Genomic DNA, 24,947 nt, shown 5'->3' on the forward strand with positions numbered 1-24,947 from the left:
TTCAGTCTCTGCAGCAGCAGCTCGAAGTGATTTCTGGCTATGAAGAGCTCTTAGCAGACATTGTGAATCTGTGTGTGGACTGCTATGAGAACAGGATGTACTTGACGCCCAGTGAGAAACACATGCTTCTCAAAGTACGTGTGTTGAGGGTAGGCTGCCAACAGCACCATGAGATAGGGGCAGCCCTGCTTTCGTGAATAGGCTGCACTTTATGGTCGTTTGGCCAACCTTTTCTCTCATGCTTGTGTGTGTGTGTGTGTGTGTGTGTGTGTGTGCGCGTGCGCACATGCAGTTTGCCCTACAAGTCCTTGATGCATTCCCGTGTGTTCCAAGCTTGACCCCATTGCCAGGTAGATCACATGCCCGTCCCTGGAGAAGGTGCTCGTGGGTGAGGAGTCCCTGGTCAAGGGCCTTTCTCAGTATAAAGCCTGTAGCGGAGGTTATACCAGATTCTACGTGGTAGGGATGTAATTCCTAGAAATTTAGTATACTGTGTCACCATGATTATAGTAGACTTTTGTTGGTCAAGAAACATGCCATTTACCATATTTCTCATTATTATTCTGTTTCAAATTGGGGAGGTTTTCAATGATGTTTCTCACTGGGAAGATGAGAAGGCGGTTTTTTTTTTTTTTTCAAACAAAAGTTTAATAACTTGTACATGGGAGAGACCCAGGAAAACTGAGTAACTCTGAGAAGATGCTTCTGCCATTCTCTTCACTCTGCTCTCTACCTTCATGGAGGGCAGCTCCGGGGGACCCTGTTCTGGGTGTCCTGCTGACCCAAAGCCCTCCGTGCAAGTGGGCCCATCTCCAATACTTCTTTCCTGCTGGAGAGCAGCACGGAGGGATCAGAGCAAGAGGACACTGTCCAGTGGAGTGCTTTGTGGCAGTGGAAACATTCTGTTTGCATCTACCTGGTGCAAGAGCCCCCTGGTCATAAGTGCTTATGGAAATCCACATTTAGTATTGCCTTGTGCTTGATGAGAAGTGGAGCTGTTGTATGCACCTGGAAGAGGACACAAAAAATGACATAAAATAGCTTCATGTGAAGGGATAGCTATTAATTTCCGAGGGACTTTTAAAAATGCTTTTTACCAGAACTAGAAATATTAAAATGACAAAAAGAAAAATCTCATTGGTAAAGGCAAATATACAGTAGAGGTAGTAGATCAACTACTTACAAAGCTAGTAGCAAGGTTAAAAGACAAAAGTAGTAAAATCATCTATATTCACAATAAGTAGTTAAGGGATACACAAAAGATATAAAATATGATGTCAGAAACATTAAGCGTTGGTGGGGAGTAAAAATGCAGGGTTATTAGAATGAGTCTGAACTTGAGATCATAACTTAATCATATATATATATATATATGATCATATATAGCCATATATATATATATAAACCTCATAATGACCACAATCAAAAATTTATAAAAAAAAATTTATACTAGATACACAAAAAAGAGAAAGGAATCTAAACATAAAACTAAAGATAGTCATCAAATCACGAGGGAAGAGAGCAAAAGAAGAAGAAAGGGACAAAAAGGAACTCTAAAAAAAACCCCAGGAAACAATTAATAAAATGGCAAATGGAAATATCTGTTGTGTTTTGGGGATTGGAAAAATTAACATTGTTAAAATGACCATACTACCCAAGGCAATCTACAGTTTTGGTGCAACCCCTAACAAAATACCAATGGCATTTTTCACGGAACTAGAACAAATAATTCTATCATTTGTATGGAAACCAAAAAGACCCCAAATCGTCAAAACAAATCTTGAGAAAGAAGAACAAAACTGGAGGTATCACATTCCCTGATTTCAAACTATACCACAAAGCTACAGTAATCAAAACAGGAAGGTATGGCACAAAAACAGACACATAGATCAATGGAACAGAGAGCTCAGAAATAAACCCACACTTAAATGGGCACTTAGTCCATGACAAAGGAGGCAAGAACATGTGACAGGGAAAAGACAGCCTCTTCAATAAGTGGTATTGGTAAAACTGAACGGCTACTTGCAAAAGGATCAACCTGGACTACTCTCTCACACCATATACAAAAATAAACTCAAAATGGGTTAACGATTTAAACGTTAAGACCTGAAACCATAAAACTTCTAGAAGAAAACATATATTCTGGATCTGTCTCCTCAGGAAAGGGAAACAAAGGTGCAAATAAACAAATGGGACTACATCAAACTAAAAAGCTTTTGCACAGTGAAGGAAACTATCAAAACGAAAAGGTCACCTACTGAATGGAGAAGACATTTGCAAACAGTATATTCAGTAAAGCGTTAATATCCAAGATATACGAAGAACTTGTACAACTCAATATAAAAAAAAAATTCAGTTTAAAAATGGGCAGAGGATCTAAATCGGCATTTTTTCCAAAGAAGACATTTTTTCCAAAGAAGACAGTGCTGGCGAGGATGTGGAGAAGGATCCCTGGTGAACCCTGGTGGGAATGTAAATTGCTGCAGCCACTAGAAAACAGTATGCTGGTTCTTCTACAATTACCATAGGATCCAGCAGTTCCACTTCTGGATGTTTATGTGAAGAAAAGAAAAAGATATATGCACACCAGTGTTCATTGCAGCAGCATTGTTAACAATAGTCAAGACACAAAAGCAACCAAAGTGTAACATTGATAGATGCATAGGAAGATTTTATATAAATAAATAAATAAATATATAATGGAATACTGTTCAGCCCTAAAAAAAGAATGAAATCTTGCCATTTGTGATAACATGAATGGACCTAGAGGGTATTATGCTAAGTGAAATAAGTCAGAGAAAGACAAATACCATATGATTGCACTTACATGTGGAATCTAAAAAACAAAACAAATGAACAAACATAAAATAGAAACAGACTCATAGATACAGAGAATAAGCAGGAGGTTCCTAGTGGGGTTATTGCGGGGTGGTGGTGAATGAAATAGGTGAGATTAAGGGGTATAGACTTCCAGCTACAAAATAAATGAGTCACTAGGATGAATGTACTCCATTGGAAATATAGTCATTAATATTGTAATGTCTTTGCGTGGTGACAGATGGTAACTAGACTTATCGTAGTGATCATTTTTTAATGTGCAGAAATATCAAATCACTATGTTGTGCTCCTGAAACTAACATAGGTTGTAGGTCAACTATACTTAAATTTTTTTAAAAAGTGCTTTTTGAAAGAAGAATGGTCATTTCTAAGTTATGAACTGTAGCAGTATAAGTGTTTATGGGTAATTAAACTTGCAGGTCTGAGCTTTATGTGCCATTTTGTGATTTGCAGGTCATGGGGTTTGGTCTGTACCTGATGGATGGGAGTGTCAGCAACATTTATAAACTAGATGCCAAGAAAAGAATAAACTTATCCAAAATCGACAAGTACTTCAAGGTGAGTTACAGTTTCTAGGTAAACCTTTTTATTGAAGTGTATGCAGTTTGAGCTTTAGGAGGTCAACCTCTGTGGCTTTGTTCTGTGCTGGGAAATGCAGTTGTGGCTGGTGGGTGGGTAGGTGGAGGTAGACTGTCTCCTACCCTGTACCAGATTTGCCTGGGTTTGAACCTTGTCTAACAGAATGGTGCCATGTGTACTCTTTTGTGTCTGACTGCCCCCATTCACTTTGTCAGATCATCCCTGTGGGAGCCTGCAACTGTAGTTTTTACATTTTCATTGTGGTGTAGCAGTGCATTTAATGACTAACTGCAATTTATTTATCCATTCTGTCGTGATGAACGTGAGATTGTTTCTGGATTTTGGCTTGTCCGAACAGTGCTGCTCTGATTCGTGCACATCTATGCACATTTCTGTTGGATGAATACCCAGTGGTGGATTGGGTATTCATCCAATAGAATGAACATTTTCAGTGTAGTAGATACAGCCTCACAACTCTCCCACGGCTGTGCTGACTTGCGTCACCACCAGCGGTGATTCTGCATCATGGCCATCACTTGGCTCTGTCATTTTTGGGGGAGGAGGGGGGCATCCTGAAGGGTGTGTATGTATATCCTTGTGATTTTATTGGCTACTGTTTCCTTGTGGTTTACTTGATGTTTCCCTGATGGCTTTTCACAGTATTATTAGTCTTTTGTGTGTTCTCTTTGTGAAGTGTCCTTTCAAGTCTCTCATTCTTTTTTTCCCCTGTTGATTTGTAGTTCTTTATGTATTCTGGGTATGTGTCCTTTGTCAGATACATGTGTTCTAAAATACATGCATTTCCCCTATGTGGCTCTTTTTTTTCACTTTCTTGAAGAGTCTTTGGTGAACTGAGGTTCTTAATTTTAATGTGGTGCAATATATCAATCTTTGATGTCCACTTTAAGAAATCTTTGATAAAGCAGACTCTCGAGAATTTTCTTTTGTGATACCTTCTAGAAGCATCACCATTTCTTTTCCATCTAGATCTATAATGCCTCTGGAACTGGCCATGTGTATGCTGTGAGGTAGGGGGTTGATATTTTTGGATTTTTTTTTCCTGTTCTAGATATCCAATTGACTCTGTCCAATTATTGCAAAGACCGTTTCCCCTCCATTGCTCTGAGGAGTCACCTGTGTCATAAAGCAGGTGTCTGTATGTGTGTGACTCTGCCTTAAGTTCTCTGCTCTGCCCCACTGGTCTGCACCTGCGCTCCAGGGCCATGCTGGCTTTAGTTGCTGTAGGTTTCCAGCAGGTCTACTTACCAGTCTTCAAGTTACGTTCTTCACAATTGTCTTGAGTATTGTCCCTCCATCTTTTGAAATACGTTTTAGAATTGACTTGCTGATTTACACATACACACAGAAAACCCATAAACCATTTTTCCTCTTGGAATATTGTTTGTGATTCCGTTGAATCTATAGATCAATTTAGGGAGAATTGATATTTTTAAAATACCGTGTCTTCCAATATACCTGAACCTAATGTATTTCTGTTTTCCCTTAGAATTTTAAAAATTTCTCGAGAATTCTTGGTATTTTGTCTAGAAGTCTTGGACATATTTTGTTGGATTTAATAATAAATACTTTTTATTTATTTTTTGATGCTATTGTAATTTTTTTCTCTTTAGATTTTTGTTTTCTAATAGTTCCTAGTATATAGAAATACAGTTGATTTTTTTTTTTTTTTTTTTAATGACCATGGATCTAGCAACAAGGTAGGTTAATTTTAATTTTTTTTTTTTTTTTTTTTTGCGGTATGCGGCCCTCTCACTGTTGTGGTCTCTCCCGTTGCGGAGCACAGGCTCCGGACGCGCAGGCTCAGCGGCCATGGCTCACGGCCCCAGCTGCTCCACGGCATGTGGGATCCTCTCGGACCGGGGCACAAACCCATGTACCCTGCATCGTCAGGCGGACTCCCGACCACTGTGCCACTAGGGAAGCCCTAATTTTAATATTTAATTGGTTTTATGAGAGTTGGTTTTTAACTTTTATTTTGTTCTTCTTAAAGTGAACGTAGAAGTTGTTTACAACTTTTTTGCAGTAAGTGATTTGCAGAGATAACATTCAACCCACAGTAATTATTAGCATTATTCATTCTTCTTGCGATTGTATTTGGTGACTAAACATATTTAATGACCCTGGGTTATTTTTTATTCTTTGAATACAGCAGCTCCAGGTGGTTCCGCTGTTCGGGGACATGCAAATAGAACTGGCAAGATATATCAAGACCAGCGCCCACTATGAGGAAAATAAATCTCGGTAGGCAGAGTGAGCTGTCCAGTTAGAGCATTCTGCAGTGTTCTCACTGTGGTTCCTAACACTCCACTTATCTATCCAGAGATGCCACCTTTGACATTTTCAACCACGTGGAACCGAATGCGTGATATGGTAGCCTTTTCCATGAGTGGATGTTTACATTTAAATTCATTTACAAATGCAGTTTATTTCCTTAGTGGGATAGCCACATTTCAAATATTTTAATAGTTTTGGTCAGCACAGATATAGAACTTTTCCATCATCCCAAAGAGTTCTGTTAGTGCTGGCCACAAGTACGGAAGTATAACCAAATGCTCTGGGTGTTTATAAAAGCTTAACAGCAGCCTGCTGGGGAGCGGCTGGATATTCACGTGTAACTTACAGAGGGTACAGAGCTATCACCCAAGGGCCCAACCAGGCCAGGCCCAAGGTCTCTGTGGTTGAGAATGGTCTTTACAGTTTTAAAGAGTTTTTTTTAAGATGATGGCTCTATGGCTGATGTGTGACAGAGACCGTGTAGCCCCCAAATCCTAAAGCATTTGCTTTCTGGACCTGTCCTGAGAAAGATGGCCAATCCCTGTCATAAAGCATCTGCAGCTCACAGTTAGAAATGATAATGAATACACGGTACTTTTTATTGTAGCTTCCACATATCCACTTGAGTTTCATAGGATGCTTTAGTTGACTTTTGCCAAACACGTGGTCTCCATTCAGCCATGGTTTTGAAAAATACAGTTGCACCTCAATCTGGCTACTCAAAGGTAAACAGTCTTTTTCTGTGAAGACCAAATTGTAAACATGTTAGGCCTTTCTGGCCACATACTCTTTTTTGTTGTTGTTTTTAAACGACTCTTTAAAATTGTAAAAACCATTTTGTATGGCTCTATGGCCATGCAAAAGGTACTCGCATTGGGCCCACGTTGTATGTAGTGTGCCAGCCTCTGTGCCAGCTTGTTTCCTAACACATCTGCCATTAAATCTGATATGTGATCACCTTCCTATAAATTACATTCACTAATCTCTCTTCACTTCAGCATCAACTTGAGCTCTGATTTGGAGGGTGTGCTGATTTCCATGGTATAAATGGAAATGCCTGAGTTTAAGTTAACAATGTACAACTCACCTCCTACCCTAACAAACACAGTCAGATCCAGATCATACGTAATTGTAAAATCAGTAAGAGAATCAGGAAACAAGGAGTTTTGCATACTTTATTTTTAATATGCTCTGTTGTAAGTCGATGGCCATTATTACCAATTAGATGCTGTGTTTCACAGCCACCAAGGCAGGTGCCTGAGCGTGCAATAATCAGCTCCAAGAGCTCAGCCCAATGGCGTAGTACCTTTGTCTGGCCACAGGGGGTGGGCGCAGAGTGGGCAGATGTTGGCATCAGGCTCTGGGCTCCTTGCCTCTCCTGAGGTGGACATGCTGTCTGGGGCCTGCAGGGGAGGCCAGTGTGTTTAAGGTGGACCCTGGCAGAGGGCCTGGGCCTTGTGTGCTTACTGCACACTCAGGGAGCTGCCTTTGCTCATGCTGTAATCACGTAATCCTGTAGTAAAATCAGAAAGTTAAAAAGTGATGCTGCTTGAGATAGTGTACTGATCGCCTTGAAAACTCGTAATCTGAATCCTTCCCTTCTAGCAAAGGGGACCAACTTGTTAAAACATGGTGTGAGTTGGTGCTGAGTGTGAGGGAACCAAGGGAACCGCTCTGAGCCCAAAGCAAGGCCCATGCTTTCTGCCCAAGAAGTCCAACAGATTTAATTTTTTTTTTTTTCTTTTGCGGTACGCGGGCCTCTCACTGCTGTGGCCTCTCCCGTTGCGGAGCACAGGCTCCGGACGCGCAGGCCCAGCGGCCACGGCTCACGGGCCCAGCCGCTCCGCAGCATGTGGGATCTTCCCGGACCGGGGCACGAACCCGTGTCCCCTGCATCGGCAGGCGGACTCCCAACCACTGCGCCACCAGGGAAGCCCAGATTTAATTCTTGATACACATTTTTCCACCACATTGACTGTATCCGTTTGCTGCTGAAATGTTGTGTTGTGCACATAGTTAGCTATAGCAACACTGTCTAATTTCCAAGTTTCAACTCTCTCATTAAGGATAACTTTTGTCCCTGAGTCCTTGGCTGTCTTGTTTTGTACTATAGCTATGTTTTCATATGTGAGTAATAAGGAAATATTAGTTCCTGCCTACTCTGCAGTAATCTGTCAAGGGGCCCTGCAAGGGTGTTGCAGTGTCCTGAATTCAGCAACACCTCTCAGCTTTGTGGTAAGTAGTTTGCCGATTAAGGAGAAATTACGGTTCCTTTTCCAGAATACAGACATGAGAAGGTAGGACGCAGCCCTGACACAGGGAGATGAGGCAGGCCCGGCTCTGTTTCCATGCGGAGAATTCCACGTTTCCTCTGCACCTCTACCTCTTGGCTGCAGCGGGGCTCCCGGGGTGGTAGGTGGGCCTGCTGTGCATGTGCCCTCAGCCAGTCGCTTGCCAGGTAACTCATGCTTCCCCTTTACCACCAGATGGACGTGCACATCCTCCAGCAGCAGCCCACAGTACAACATCTGCGAGCAGATGGTACAGATCCGGGAGGACCACATGCGCTTCATCTCGGAGCTGGCGCGCTATAGCAACAGCGAGGTGAGTGGCCTCTGCCTGCAAAGCGCACCTGGGGACATGGGGTCTGGTGTGGCCCTTGTATTCTCTGCGCCCAAATACTACCATTGATCGCTTTGAGAAACGTAGTTTAGCACTGCGTGCTTAAAAAGCACTGATAATAATGGATGAGGAAGGGCAAATATAATGGAGTTTGTTTGGATCTGTTCAGCTGTACAAGAAAGCATCTTCTTTTTTCAGAAAAATGTTAACACGGGGCTGAGGACTGAGGTGAGACCATGAATTAAGTGCATTTCCTAGTGTAGTTCCGTGGTTCCAAGCTGCTAGGAGAGGGGTGGGGAGAGTGGAGGACGTCAGGAACAGAAGGGGTGGTTCTGACTTGCGCCCCTTTCGTGTCTAGAGGGAGAAAGTGCAGGAGCCTCCGAGTCGGTGGGCAGATGCGTCGAGTGCCCAGAGGAGACCTGGAGTTGCGTGTTGGCGGAAGTGGGGTCTCTTCGGCCGTGGGCCTTGTTAATTCCTTCCAGCTTTGCTGCTGGACTCTCTGTGTCCTTGCTTGGGCCGGTCGCGTTCCCCACACCTGCCCCAAGCCTGGCTCCAGGCCATTGCTGCTCGCGCATGGGGTGGGTGGCACGGGGGTCTGAGCGAGGGGGAGCGGCAGCGGGAGTGTCATTTCTCACGTCTTAGTGGACTGGGCACTGAGGTCAGGGTCAGGGCGGTGGTCAGTGGTGTGGGTGCTACAGGTGGTCTAGAGGAACCCGGGGACTTGGGGCCACATATGCAGGTCTGGTTTCTGAGATCGCGGTACCTCGGGGTTCTCGGGAGGCCCATTACATTTGGGGGGAACAATCTGTTGGTCCTGCTCATTGCAGGACAATGTGCACTCTATCCCTCACCCCCGAGCACTTGTCGTCATGTAACGAAGATGACTGAAAGACAGCCCCAATGCTTGGGGCACATCGCCTCCTTGCAGACCCCAGGTGGGCAGCCGACTCCCCATGAGGAACGTTAGCTCACCCCTCTGTGGAGGCCAGTGCAGCCCGAAGAGTAGAGGTGGGGGCCGGTCCCCAGGACTTCATGATTTAGTTGTAAACTGAGTTCCTGAGATGTTCTCAAACAACACAGAGAGCTGACTTCTACCTTTCCAAATAGGAGCACTTGACAGCGTGCATGGTTCCTGTGTGCCTTCTGGTGTCTGCTGTTGTGCCTTTATAATCAGATGATGTTTTTTTGTTTTTTAAAAAAGGGCGTATGCGTTTTTTTTTTTTTTAAAGAAGATGTTGGGGGTAGGAGTTTATTAATTAATTTATTTATTGTTGCCGTGTTGGATCTTCATTTCTGTGTGAGGGCTTTCTCTAGTTGTGGCAAGCGGGGGCCACTCTTCATCGCGGTGCGCGGGCCTCTCACTATCGCGGCCTCTCTTGTTGCGGAGCACAGGCTCCAGACGCGCAGGCTCAGTAGTTGTGGCTCACGGGCCCAGTTGCTCCGCGGTATGTGGGATCCTCCTAGACTAGGGCTCGAACCCATGTCCCCTGCATTAGCAGGCAGATTCTCAACCACTGCACCACCAGGGAAGCCCATAGATGATGATTTTAATAAGAGAAAAGAGATCCACCTTTAAAAGCTTTGCACAGTTTATTTTTAAACAGATTTATGAAGACATAATCCACATACCAGACAATTCTCTGATTTAAATTATACAATTCAAAGGTTTTTAGTCCATTGCTGAACATTTTCATCATCTCCCAGAGCAACTCTGCACCCATAGCAGTCACTCCCCATTCCCCTTCCTTCTAGCACGTGGCAATCTACTTTCTATCTATGGATTTGCCTACTGGACTTTATAAAAATGGAATCATAATATGTGCTCCTTGGTGACTGGCTTTTTTCATTTGACACAGTATTTTTAACGTTCATCCATGTTATAGCATGTATCAGTAATTTTATGGCTTATTTATAATATTTATAATAATTTTATGGCTGAATAATACTCCACTGCTTGGACACACCACATTTTGGTGGTTTGTTCATCTGCTGTTGACTGATGGACAGTGGGTTACAAATAATGCTACTGTGAACATCCTCGTACAAGTGTTGTGTGGACGTAAGGTTTCATTTCTCTTGGGTAGCTATCTAGGAATGGAATCGCTGAGTCTTATGGCACCTCTGTGTTGAACATTTTGAGGAACTGCCAGGCTGTTTTCAAGGTGGTTGCACTATGTTACACCCACCAGCAGTCTGTGAGTGTCTGATGTCCCCACATCCTTGCCAGCACTTGTTGCTGTTTTTTTGATTCTGGCCATCCTAGTGAATGTGAAGTGGTATCTGGTTGTGGTTTGGATTTGCATTTCCTTAATGACTAATGAAACTGAGTATCTTTTCATATGCTCATTGGCCAGTTTTTAAAAATGTCTCTTGAAGTCATTTGCCCATTTTTAAATTGGGTTATTTACCTTCTTTTTACTGTAGAGTTGTGTGAGTTCTTATATTCTATCCCTTATCTGTTATGTGATTTTCAAATATTTTCTCCTGTGTCTTTTTGCTGTCTTGATGGTGTCCTTTGAAGCACAATTTTTTATTTGTGATGTGGTCCAATTTTATCTATTTTTCCTTTGGTTGTTTGTGCATTTGGTCATAATGAAGAAACCATTACCTAACCCAAGTCACAAAGATTTACCCCTTGTTTTCTTCTAAGAGATTTGTAGTTTTAGCTCTTATAGTTAGATCTATGATCCATTTTAAGTTACTTTTTTTTTTTTTTTTTTCACGATACGCAGGCCTCTCACTGCTGTGGCCTCTCCCGTTGCGGAGCACAGGCTCCGGACGCGCAGGCTCAGCGGCCATGGCTCACGGGCCCAGCCGCTCCGCGGCACGTGGGGTCTTCCCGGACCGGGGCACGAGCCCGTGTCCCCTGCATCGGCAGGCGGACTCTCAACCACCGTGCCACCAGGGAAGCCCCCCAGTACTGTTTTTGAAATTCCATTCTTTCCCCACTGAAGGCACCCTCAACAGAAATCAACTGACTGTACACCTCCATATTCATTATAACATTATTTACAAGAGCCAAAGCAAAGAAACAGCCTAAGTGTCTATAGACAGATGAATGGATAAAGAAAATGTGGCATACAGTATGCAATGGAATATTATTCAGCCATACAAAAGAAGGAAATCCTGGGACTTCCCTAGTGGTCCAGTCGTTAAGACTTCGCCTTCCAATGACGGGGGTGCAGGTTTGATCCCTGGTCAGGGAGCTAAGATCCCACATGCTTTGTGGCCCAAAAAAAAACCAAACATAAAAGAGAAGCAATATTGTAACAAATTCAATAAAGACTTTAAAAATGGTCCACATCAAAAAAAATCTTAAAAAGAACAAAATCCTGGCATTTGTGACAACATGGATGGACCTTAAAGGGCATTATACTAAGTGAAATAAGTCAGAAAGAGAAAGACAAATACTATTTAATATCACTTTATGTGGAATCTAAAAAAAACCAAACTCATGGATACAGAGAACAGATTGGTGGGTACCAGAGGCAAGAGGTGGGAGAAATGGGTGAAGATGGTCAAAAGGTACAAACTTTCAGTTATAAGATAAATAATTTCTGGGGATGTAATATACAGCATGGTGACTACAGTTAACAATACGGTATTGCATATTTGAAAATTCCTAGGAGAGTAAATCTTAGAAGTTCTCATCACAAGAAAAAAAATTGTAACCATGTGAGTTGGTGAATGTTAACTTACTGTATAATCATTTCACAATATATGCATATCAAATCAAATCCTTGTACACCTTAAACTAATACAAAGTTGAGTGTCAGTGTGTCAGTTATTTCTCAGTAAAACTGGGTGATGGGGGGAATCAATTGATTCTACTCCTGAGGCTTTATTTCTGGGCTCTCAGTTCTGTTCCATTGACCTTTTGTCAGTCCTTATGCCACTACCACACTGTCTTGATTTTACAGTTTTATAGTAAATCTTAAAACCAGATAATAGAAGCCCTACAGCTTTGTTCTTCTTTTTAAAGATTGTTTTGTCATCTTTGTCAAGATTATTTGTGGATCCTTTGCATTTCCTTATGAATCTTAGGATCAACCTGTCAATTTCTACAGAATAAGGCATCTGGAATTTTAATAGGGATTGCACTGAATCTGTATATCAGTTTGGGGAGTATTGCCATCTTAACAAGATTGAGACCTCCAATCCATGAACATGGGGGATGTCTTTCCATTTGTTTAGTCCTTTGATATCTTTCAAAAATGTTTTATCATTTTCGGAGTACAAGCTTTGTACTTATTCTGTTACATTTATTCCTAAGTGTTTTATTCCTTTTGATCCTATTGTAAATGGAGTTATCTTTTTAATTTTATTTTCAAGTTGTTTGCTCAGTTTCTTTTGACTAGAGGGTAAGGATTTGTACTGAGCAGGGACAGCGGCTGGGTTTGAATAGTTCATGAGAATGTCAGTGCAGGTGTGCACAGACCCTGAGTCCTCAAGAGCCCCCAGATCTGTTCAGTTTCTAACAGCGACCAGAGCCAGGTTCTGGGTATAAATTTTGTTTGTTTGTTTGTTTTTCAATTTCTCCATTACGTAAATTTTCAAGCATACAAAGGGGGAGACCAGTCCTGGCCCCTCAGGTGCCACGCTGAGCTTAATCACCTGCCCCTTTTCAATTATTCCTCCAACCCTGTGCCTCGGTCTGGGTTAGCTTGAAGCAATCCAAGATAACATAGCACTCTCTCTGAAAGTATTTCCCATGTGTCTCTATAAGATAAGGGCCCTTTTTAACATATAACCATAATACCATCCCACCTAAAAAACCAACAAATGTATTCCCTAATATTAAATAGTGGGTCATTGTTCAGATTTCCCGTTTGCTCATTATCATTAGCGGTGTATTTTTCCAGGTTTGTGTGCCTCAGGACCCAAATAAGTTCCATACACTGCAGTTGGTTGACATGCCTGTCCCAACCATCTCCCTCATTCCCTCTGGTGTCATTTGCCATGATTTCTGTCCCCTGTGTGTCCTGTACGCTGCCGGCTCAGGGCCCTGGTCATAGTCAGCTCCCACTGTCCCGGCCCATTTGGCCTCTCGGTGGCCATGCTGAGGGCTGCTGGGGGGTCCAGCTGACTCTCTGGGATGTGGACGGCTGCATCCCCTGCCCTGATGTGAGACTTCACCAGGCCTCAGCTTGGTGGTCCTCTCAGCTCCTTGCGCCTTCCAGAGCTGGATTCCTTTGCTTTATGCATCAGGTGTTAAAATAATTGATTCCCTAGCATATCTAAAGAAACAAACCAGCTTTTGGAGTACTGTTTTCTAGTCAGTCTACTTCAGTTTCCTTCTGCCTTTTTCTTTTTTCTCCCATGGTGAAAGTCCTCGTTCTTAAAGATTTTTTTTTTTTTTGCGGTACACGGGCCTCTCACTGTTGTGGCCTCTCCCGATGTGGAGCACAGGCTCCAGATGCGTAGGCTCAGTGTCCATGGCTCACGGGCCCAGCCGCTCTGCGGCATATGGGATCTTCCCGGACTGGGGCATGAACCCGCGTCCCCTGCATCGGCAGGCAGACTCCCAACCACTGCGCCACCAGGGAAGCCCAGCATATTTTGACTGGGGTCAGACTATATGTCTCAGTATACACTCAGCAGTCTTAAAATAGCAGTACTGGCACTGCTAATAACAATTACTAGAAATTCAGATTTTTATTTTATTATTATTGTTTTTTTTTGCGGTACGCGGGCCTCTCACTGCCATGACCTCTCCCGTTGCGGAGCACAGGCTCCGGACGTGCAGGCTCAGCGGCCATGGCTCACGGGCCCAGCCCCTCCACGGCATGTGGGATCTTCCCGGACCGGGGCACGAACCTGCATCCCCTGCATCGGCAGGCAGACTCTGAACCACTGCGCCACCAGGGAAGCCCTTCAGATTTATTTTGCAGTTAATTTTGTCCTTAGATTTCTTCCTCTAGGGATGTTACATCAAATTGTTATTTTTCAAAGTCACTGAAGTGGTTTGTTTTGTGTTGGTCTCAGCCTACAGATAGTGATGCCTGGACCTGTACTCCTCTTGGCAGTCCCCACAGACACCCCACCTCCAGCCCGCACCAGAGCCAGTGTTGTGGCTGGACTGGCCCTTGCGGTCCTCACGATTGCCACATACCCTCTGCAATGACCATCAGGGAACTTTGAGAAAAACAAGTTTGATTACTCACAGGTCCTAGAGGGTACACAGCACACCCAGAGCCCCAAAGCGAGGTCATAGGTAGAGAGGGAGGGAGCACAGACCTGGGGCTCTGCCTTTGTCAGGGCTGAGGGTGGGGTGCCTAGGGTTTCACGGGTTCACTGTTGGTGAATTTAAAACATAAGAGCAGGGATGAAGGTGTGGGAGGAGAAAAGCCCTGTTGGCAGTTATCTAGGTCACCATGGGCTTTCTAGAAGGGGAACTTCATGGATGGGCTGGCTCTTTATCTACTTGGGTAGCTGGCAATATGTTTATTCAAGATGGATGTCTTTGAAATGGATGACTTGGCAACCAAAACCTTAATGTTAGGCACTTACACTACATGGTTCCTCTGTGTGGTCACAATGCCAATTCAGTCCTACACAGCTCAGTTCATTGTTTCATTTTGCGTTTGAGTTTGGGGGATTGCTTTTTCCCCCTAATTTAATTTTATATCATAATATATAAACTGTTTATGTGGTTCTAAAGTCAGATCTGTCAGAGGAGGTATGTTCAGAGAAGTCTGCCTTCCTCTCTACCCTCTGCTTTCCTGGCCTGTAGATAAACATTCTTAAATCTAAGTTTTCATTATTTGATATAAGCAAATACACATGTGAGCACGTTTTCCTTTATTAGCTAAGTTAGAAACATGCTGTGCGCATGTTTCAGGAGGGACCAGGTCTGCAAACCCCTCCAGCGCAGGCTGTGGCGGCCTTTCTCTGTGTTTTGAGCTACGTGTGCCCAGCACGCGGGCTCTGCAGTTGCTCTGCCTTTTGATGCACGGAAGAGTCTTGTGCTCATATCATTTTCTACTTCGTGAGTGTGCATTTGGGGTAGGCTTCTAGATTGGGTTTGATAGGTGGTTTCTTGGACGTTTGTGACTTCTTGATGCTCTGTCTTCTCTAGGTGGTCACAGGCTCAGGCCGCCAGGAGGCTCAGAAGACGGATGCTGAGTACCGGAAGCTCTTCGACCTGGCGCTGCAGGGCTTGCAGCTGCTGTCCCAGTGGAGTGCTCACGTGATGGAAGTGGTGGGCACTCTCACTTTTATTTGGAAATGTACCCCCTACTTGGTTAGAAGTGCTTTTCTTCCCAAACTTGACTAAATTATATTTTTTCTGCATTAACTTTGGTCTTTGGATCAAGAACAAATTGGCTTTTTATCTTTGGCACTAGAAATAAGAGTATATATTAATTTAAATGTTTCTAAGACGGCTCAATGTACACTTCATTTACATATATTACAAATAAAGGGTCTTATCTTTTAAAACATATTGATAGAATTAAATTTGTATAGTTATGATGATTTTTAATGCTCATTTTTTTTTAAACAGCACTCTCTGTGTATTTCTAGCCATGAGTTTCTTTTGTTTAGGATTAGTAAAGTGGTTTCTGATGCATAGAAAGATTTGGATACCCGTAAGTCATAGAGGATTTTCCCTTTTGTTGTTTATTTTGCTCAGATAAGGATGATTATATTTGGATGGGTACCTGATTGTTTGAAAGGCTGATTCTTTTAGAAATGGTGATGAAACGCTTATAGTCTTAGATATTCCACATAAAATATCCAGGCCTTTTTACCTCATGTATGTCTTAAGTTTCTGATGTATTACTTGAACCTGAAGTCACATTGCCAGAAAATTTTGCAGTTTTATGGAGATGGACTATGTATGCGTGTGTGTGGTGTCTGTGTGTGTGTGTGCACGTGTAGTGTGCATGTGCCCGTGTGTGCATGTATAGTATGCATGTGTGTGCGAGCACACATGCCGCTGTGTGACTTTCAGACTCAGTGAACAATAGAAGGCTGACCTTCGGTAGCTTTGGTGATGGTCCTGTGAGTCAGACCAGCAGTTAAGCATTTCGCATTCAGTGTGGCTGTCTCCCCTCTTTTTGACCACACCAGTATTCGTGGAAACTTGTGCACCCAACGGACAAGTACTCCAACAAGGACTGCCCTGACAACGCCGAGGAGTATGAACGTGCCACCCGCTACAACTACACCAGCGAGGAGAAGTTCGCCCTGGTGGAGGTGTGCTTTGTCTGCTTTCTCTTCCTTCTTTGACTCTGGCCTGAAACTGTCTTCCCTTTACAAAGCAAAGGCAAAAACATGAATGAACTGCTTATCTGATGTCATTGTATCTGTGTAGGGCGGCCCTTTGCATCTGTCACAGTTGTCAAAACAGAGAGTAAAATAGGTTGTGGGTTCCCGGTCTCTGCGTGGACACTCCCCTGGGGCAGTCGGGGTATGTTCTGAGTGAGAGCCTGGGAGCTGCAGCAGCTTCTTTATGGCCACACACAAGAGGAGTGAGCCAGGACCTGGGTGTCTGAGGGAGAAGAGCCCCTTTCACAGCTCTGTGGTCCCCAGCTCTGCACTGTCATTAGGACCCTTTGGATGAATAGTTCTTAATTGCTCTGCCATCCAGTGTTTGGATGTAGATTTTGTAGCTGTACATTTCCTGCCTTATTTAAGGAATCTTTGCATACCCCAAGGTCATGAAGATGTCTCCTTTGTTGTCTTCTGGATGTCTTATTCTGCTTTCACATTTGGATCTGAAATGTCCCCACCAACCCTCCCAACTGCTCTTCTTGCCGCCTCTGTTGTGAGTCAGGTGACCATACCTGGGCAGGTGTGTTTCTGCTCATGTTCTAATCCATTGGTCAGTTTGTCTATCCTTTCCTAACACCCCTCTGTGTTAATTACAATAGTTAATCATGTGTCTGGTAAAGCAGGTCTTTCTGTCTTCAAGAGTTCCTTAACTATTCTTGCTCTTTGTATTTTCATAAACATTTTAGAATCACCTTTCCATGTCCCAGTGAAACCTGTTAGAATTTTTTATGAGGATATGAATAAACCTATAGATCATTTTAGGAAGAATTGACAAATTTATAAAATTAAGTCTTTTATGAATCTGGTATGTCCCTCCATTTGTTAAGATTCTCTAAGATCTCTTTTCATCTGTAAAACTTTTTCACACCTTTTGTTGGCTTTATTTCTAGGTATTTGATATTTGATGGTGTATTTTAATTTTTTTCTAAATGTTTATCACTGATGTTTAAAATCAGAATTATTTTTTGTATTTTCCTTGTATCCACCAACTTGTCTAAACTCACTTATTAATTATAATAAATTACCCATATATTCTTTTGGATTTTCTACTTATATAATCATATCATCTGGAAATGATGACAGTTTTATTTCTCCCCCTTCTATTTTTTTTTTTTTTTAATCACACTGGGTAGGATCCCTACTCATTAAATAGAAGGAGGCTCCAGGCATCTTTGTCTTGTTTCTCATCTCAAAGGGAAAGCTTTCAGCATCTCACCGTGTGATATATTTGCTGTAGGTTCCTTATAGCCACCCTTCCTCAGATCAGAAAAGTGGCCTTCTATTCCTTGTTTGCTAAGAGATTTTATCATGGATTTTCTATTAGTTTTATAAAACACTTCTGCATCCGTTGAGATAGTTTTATGACTTTTTTATTCCATTAATGTGGTAGATTTACACTGAGAGGATTTTTTGGATCCGGTTTGATGTTAAGCTAGCCTTGCATTCCTGGTTTAAACTCAACTTGATCATGATATATTATCCTCTTTATATATTGCTGGATATAAGTTGTTAATATTTTGATTTGGATTTTGCATTAAGGTTCATGAGTAAGAGTGGCTTTTGATAATACGTTTTTCTTTCAGTGTTTCATTTTAGAACACTTTCAGATTTACAGAAAAATTGCAAAGGTAGTACAGTGAATTCCCATATACCCCACACCCATTTTCACTTATTACTAACATCTTACATTAGTATTGTTACATTTTTAATAAGCCAGTATCAATACATTATTATTAGCTAAAGCCCTTGCTTTATTCATATTTCCTCACTTTTCTATAACGTTCTTCCTCTGATCCAGGATCCTACATCACGTATAGTCAATCTTGTGTCCTTTGGCTCTTCTAGGTCCCAACAGTGTCTCAGACTTTCCTTGTTTGTGATGACCTTGACGGTTTTGAGGAGTGCTAGTCAGGTGTTTTTAGAATGTCCCTCAATTGGAATTTATCTGATTTTTTTTTTTTTTTTTGCGGTACACGGGCCTCTCACTGTTGTGGCCCCTCCCACTGTGGAGCACAGGCTCCGGACGCACAGGCTCAGCGGCCATGGCTCACGGGCCCAGCCGCTCCGCGGCATGTGGGATCCTCCCAGACCGGGGCACGAACCTGTGTCCCCTGCATCGGCAGGCGGACTCTCAACCACTGTGCCACCAGGGAAGCCCTATCTGATGTTTTTTTCTTGATTAGACTGGGGTTGTAGTTTTTGCGAAGGAGGACCACAGAGCTGTTTTCATCACCTCACATGCGAGGTCCATGCTGTCACTGTGGTTCATCATTGCTGGTGTTGCCCTTGGTCACCTGGCTGAGGTTACCCACACCGGCCATCGCCCCCTTTCATAGGGCGCTTTTGGGGAGGAAGTCACTGTGCTTAGCCCACACCTGAGGAGTGGGTAACATTGCTTTTTGATAACCTTCCACTCTAGTTTTTGGATGTTGGCTTTGTAAAATGGCTCACAGCACTTCCTTCTTTTCTGTTGTCTGTAGTGGTTTGTGTAAGATGTTATTTTTTTCCTTAAATGTTTTCTAGCATTTATTGGTGAAGCTTTTCCTTTATGGGATGGTTTTTGAAACTTTCAATGTCTTTGCTATACGTAGGGGTATTCAGATTTTCTGTTTCTTCTTGTATCAGTTTTGGTAAGTTGTATTTTGAAAGTTTTTCTAAGAATCTTTCTAAATTTTCTAATTTTTGACACAGTTTTTCATAGTAAGTTCTCATCTTTTTGGTAACAGCTTTTCCCCCCACATACCATACAGTTCATCCATTTAAAGGGTAAAATCCAGTGCTTCGGGGATACCTATTCACAGAATTGTGCAATCACAATCAAATTTGGAACATTTTTGTCGCCTCAAAAAGGAGCCCATTGGTAGTCACGCCCCCACCCCCATTCTCCCCTTTCTTCATCCCGCGGCAGCTGCCCGTCTACCGTCTGACTCTGTAGATTTGCTTATTCTGGGCATTTCATACAATACGTGGCTGTGATTGGCTTCGTTCACTTAACATAATATTTTCAAGTTCACACATGTATCAGTATTTCGTTCTTTTCATTGCCAAATCATATTCCATTGTATGTATATGTCACATTTTATTTATCCATATTAGCTGATGGATACTTGGATTGTTTTCGTTTTTCACTTTTGAGTAATGCTGCTGTGAACTTTTGTGTATAGATTTTTGTGTGGACTTGTTTTCGTTCCTTCTGGCGATACACCTAGGAGTAGAATTGCTGGGTCATATGGTATCTCTGTGTTTAACATTTTGAGAAACTACCAGGTGGTTTGCAAAGTGGTAGCACTACTTTACATTCCTACCAGCAGTGCTAGAGGGTCCCACTTTCTCCAACTCCTTGCCAACCCCTGATATCTGTCCTTTGATTCCAGCTATCCTACTAGATGTGAAGTAATATCTCATTGTGGTTTTGATTTGCATTTTTATAACAACTAATGCTGTTGAGCATATTTTCTGTGCTTATTGATAGTTTGTATATCTTTGGAGAAATGTCTGTTCAGATCCTTTGCCCATTTTTTAATTGAATTAGTTGTCTTTTTATTATTGCGTTCTCTATATATTCTAGATACCAGTTCTTATCAGACATATGATTTGCAGTATTTTCTCCCATTAACTTTTTACTTTCTTCATGGGGTCTTTTGAAGCATAAAAGTCTTTAATTTTGATAAAGTTCAGTTTTTCAATTTTTCCTTTGGTTACTTGTGCTTTACTGCCTAACCTAAGTCACAAAGATTTATTCCTATGTTTTGCCTCATATATTTGAGGTGTGATCCATTTTGAGTTAATTTTTTTATGGTGTGAGGTAGGGTGTTCTGTCAGGGGTTCCCAAGACCACCCTCAGGCTAGATTTGCTAGAAGGACTCACAGGACTAAGTAGCTGTTCTATTCATGGTTATGATTTATTATAGCAAAAGGACACAAATTAAAATCTGCAAAGGGAGAAGACACCTGGGTGAAGTCCAGGAGAAACCAGGTGCAAATTCCAGTGTCCCCCTCCTATTGGAGCTGCAGGGGATGTGCTTAATTCTCCTGGCAGTGATGGGTGATAACAGATGCAAAGTGCTGCCAACCAGGGAAGCTCACCTGAGCCTTGGTGTCCAGGAATTTTATTGAGGGTCAGTAATGTAGGCATGTAGCACATGCACGATTGACCTCAGCTACTCAGACTCCAGATCCAGAGCAAAAACAGCTGTTTGCTATAAATCACATTGTTAGCATAAAATATCTGGTGAAACTGCTATTGCAATGGCCCAAAGCCTCAGGCACACAGGCATTCTTCAGGCTGAGTATTTCAGTGGCTCAGAGTTGGTTTCTAGGAGCCAACCAAGGGCCAGACCTTTCCTGGGAACGTGCAGGGTTTGGTCATCCCAGGCCTGCTGAGATGACCCTTTCCTACACAGGAGTCCAGCTTCATTCTTTTGCATGTGGATATTCAGTTGTACCAATACTATTTGTTGAAACGATAATATTAACCCATTGAATTATTTTCACACCCTTCTTGAAAATTAATTGACTATAAATGTGAGGGTTTATTTCTGGACTCTTAATTCTGTTCCACTGATCTGTATGTTTATCCTATTCCAGTATAGTCTCATAATCTCTTAATAGTTGTAAATCGTGTGGTAGTGTCCCCTCTTTATTTGTAATGCTTGTAATTCATGCCTTATCTGTTTGTTTTTTCTTGATCAGTCTTGCTGAGCACTTGTTTGTTTATAAAACAGCTTTATCTTAGTTGATCACCCTCTATTATATGCTTGTTTTCTATTTCATTAATTTTTGCTTTTAGATATTCATTTCCCTCTACTTTTGGAGAGGGTTATTTTGTTTTACCTTTTTATAAATTGGTGATCAGTATTAGGTTATTATTATCTTTAGGCTTTTCTGTTTTCTAATATATGCATCCAAAGTTCCAAATTTACCTTTCAGCACACCTTTTCCTACATCCCATAAGTTTGAATATATAGTAATTTCATTTTCATTCAGATTGCTGTGAATTTGAATTCAATTCAACTTCAGTTGGAGAATTTGTTGTTTTAAATAGAAAAGTTCCCTTTTTTTTCTCATTAGAAAAGCAACCCAGATTCATCATATAATCCTCAAAGCAAACAGAGAAAACACACATGTGAGATGAGGACAGGATCATGTCTCTGATGCCATCACAAAAATGAACTTTAAGCAGTTCAGTGCATTTTCTTCTGACCTTTTTATGCATATTAATTCACTGTGCCATTATTGTTTAACACAGGGGTCCCCAACCCCCTGGCCACACAGCAGGAGGTGAGCGGCAGGCGAGCGAGCGAGCGAGCGAAGCTGCATCTGTATTTACAGCCTCTCCCCATCGCTCGCATTACTGCCTGAGCTCTGCTTCCTGTCAGATCAGCGGCGGCATTAGATTCTCATAGGAGCGCGGACCCTACTGTGAACTGCGCATGTGAGGGATCTAGGTTGTGCGCTCATTATGAGAATCTAATGCCTGGTGATCTGAGGTAGAGCCGAGGCAGTGATGCTAGCACTGGGGAGCAGCTGCAAATACAGATTATCATTAGCAGAGAGGTTTGACTGCACAGAGACCATAATAAATCAATTGCTTGCAGACACGTAAGTGACAATTAAGCTGCATCTTACGGAGTAGACTGGACATAAGCAACACAGTTCGGGTATCACTGTCTCCCATCACCCCCATATGGGACCATCTAGTTGCAGGGAAACAAGCTCAGGGCTCCCACTGGTTCTGCATTATGGTGAGTTGTATAATTATTTCATTATATAGTACAATGTAATAATAATAGAAATAAAGGACACAATAAATGCAATGCACTTGAATCATCCCAAAACCTTCCCCCCCACCCCATCCTCAGAAAAAGTGTCTTCCATGACACCGGTCCCTGGTGCCAAAAAGGTTGGGGACCGCTGGTTTAAAGATGGGATTTGGGTTACAAGCTTGTAACTTCTTTCTTCCTGTCCAGATAATAACAAATTTGCTTTCCTGAATCTTTTTCTGTTTTGTTGAAGTCTTTCACAGAGAGGTGGCACCCTAAGGCATTCAGCAGTATTTTGAGTCAGTTACCAAATCCCCATGTTGGCTCCAGGCCAAGCAGATCTGTCCCTGCCCTCGAGGCACTCATGGTTTGATGGGGTCAGACCTAGGAACAGGGACAGCTGCAGGTGCAGAGCAGAAACACAGGAGGCCAGGGAGAGGCCCGGTGCTTGGGGGAGGCAGTCTCCTGGCATGTGTCAGGCCCATGGAGCTCAGCTGTGACCCTCCAGCACACTGAAGATCATGTGTCCGTGCCCCTTCAGGTGATCGCCATGATCAAAGGCTTGCAGGTGCTGATGGGCAGGATGGAGAGCGTGTTCAACCATGCCATCCGCCACACTGTCTACGCCGCGCTGCAGGACTTCTCCCAGGTCACCCTCAGGGAGCCGCTCAGGCAGGCCATCAAGAAGAAGAAAAACGTCATCCAGAGGTCAGCGCTGCTGCACACACTCCCTGCACGGTCATCCAAAACTGAAGGATCAGCTTAGGTTTGAACAGCTGTAGAGTTAACGTTTTCATAAAGTGCATTTATATTCAACCTCCAGGCACCCTTGGGGTGAATTTCCTCTAAATGTAATGCAGTGGGTCCAGTTATTAACCTGAGCAACCCACAGTAAATCAACTACAGAAGGTCCAGGCAGTCTGGAGACCCAGGGACAAGGGGGTGCTTATCTGGGGCCTGGGAGTGTCTCAAAATCTGTCTGGCAGTTCTGTTCACCAGGCCTGTAGGGACACACAACCCAGAATCTCATCTCCCATTTCTTCAGTATTTTTGCTTCTGTTCCTTCTCCCCTGTCTTACAAATGAGTCAAAAACTGTTGCGTTGTCCAAAAAGTTTGTTCAGGTTTTCCGTAAGAGGCTACAGAAAAACCTGAACGAACTTTTTGGCCAACCCAGTACATACATATTGCAGAGTTCCTGTAGCAATCTTGAGCTAGTTTTCTACGAATGTTTACCCTTTTAGATAAAGTTTTCTTTCAGAGACATTTACCTAAAATGAAGCTCACAGGGGCTCACACATGTACTGATTTCATTTTGTTGCTTTATATAATTGTCACCTGATATGGTATGACTTTAGCATTAATAAGATCTTATTACACTGTGAGGTTTCCCAGTTTTTGTTCTCTCTCCTGGAGGGCTTAGTAAAGGTTTTCATATTTTCAGTAGTGCCTTGGTTTTGCTCACGCTTACTGTGATGGAGCCTCACCACTGGGAAATGTGCAGCGTAGCCTTAGAGTAACTCTGGATTTAGCTAGAGCTTTCCCCGTGAGGTGATTAGGATGGGCGTGTGGGTGTGGCGTCTGCCCTGAGGGTGGCGCTGTGGAAGTCTCCGAATGGTGGAGCCCTGTTGGGAGTGGGGGCATCCCGATGTCCGAGTGAGTTGGGGACATGGGCAAAGTCCCCAGTATTGTGCTGGTGACTTCAAATTCAAGTTAGAAAATGGGATGACTCGCAGGGAGGTTGAGTTTCAGCTCTGGGTGATGTTTGGGGTCTGTCCTCTTGCTGCCCTGAGTATGTCTCAGTGTTTAGGAAATAAAACATCACGTCTGGGCTAATTGATGCAAAATGCAACTACATTAGATCCTCTGAGGGTAGTAATGTCCCCAAGAAAACGATCTATTTTTAAAGTTTCACGTTGAACTGGTCCATTACCACGTCTCCCCCCTGCCTCCGGAGGGATTCATGTGTGAGAGTTGTCTGTGTGAGAGGCGAAGCGATGCTGTGACTGTAAAGGTGCCGAGCCTGTCAGCACTGCATCTGCCCTGACAGCTTGACGGGCGGTTTAGTGTCCTGCAGGCCATCAGGAAGACCGTGTGTGACTGGGAGACAGGGCACGAGCCCTTCAACGACCCGGCCCTGCGGGGCGAGAAGGACCCCAAGAGCGGCTTTGACATTAAAGTGCCACGGCGCGCCGTGGGACCCTCTAGCACCCAGGTTCTTGTTCCCCGATCCCCTGTCGCTGCCTGTTCCCCTGAGTGGGCTGACCCTGAGCTGGGGGGTGGTAGGGGGGCTGGGAGTGAAATGACCTCACCGCTGTCTGCTTGGGCAGATAAAGTACTGCCTGTGTCTTTTTTGCTCCTTTATTCCTTGCCCAAGTGACTCTGGGGTGCAGACACCCTGTGATTCTTGGGTTTGGTTATTTGCATGCAGAACTTTGACTGCATCAACTCCTATCCCAAAAATGTGGGTGAAAGTCTATGTGTCTGTATTTATGCTGTGTTGCCTGGTGGGTGTTTAAATGTATGGTTATGATTTTTATGTTGGCTCTAAAAATGATCATTCCTAAAGATAAAAT

General features: G+C 43.1%; 1 protein-coding gene across 3 annotated transcripts in view; it reads left to right on the forward strand.

The window, feature by feature from the left end:
* The window catches only part of CYFIP1 (cytoplasmic FMR1 interacting protein 1), a 93,865-nt gene that overhangs the window by 34,867 nt on the left and 34,051 nt on the right, over positions 1–24,947 (forward strand). For all 3 annotated transcript variants that reach the window (XM_079924240.1, XM_079924242.1, XM_079924241.1), the window contains exons 8-15: positions 6–134; positions 3,292–3,396; positions 5,588–5,679; positions 8,199–8,316; positions 15,413–15,535; positions 16,408–16,533; positions 22,915–23,081; positions 24,439–24,586. In XM_079924240.1, the coding sequence (XP_079780366.1) occupies positions 6–134; positions 3,292–3,396; positions 5,588–5,679; positions 8,199–8,316; positions 15,413–15,535; positions 16,408–16,533; positions 22,915–23,081; positions 24,439–24,586 (1,008 nt within the window). The remainder of the gene's footprint in view (positions 1–5; positions 135–3,291; positions 3,397–5,587; positions 5,680–8,198; positions 8,317–15,412; positions 15,536–16,407; positions 16,534–22,914; positions 23,082–24,438; positions 24,587–24,947) is intronic.

This window comes from Stenella coeruleoalba (genome assembly GCF_951394435.1).
Source record: "Stenella coeruleoalba genome assembly, chromosome: 6".
Lineage (NCBI taxonomy): Eukaryota > Metazoa > Chordata > Mammalia > Artiodactyla > Delphinidae > Stenella > Stenella coeruleoalba.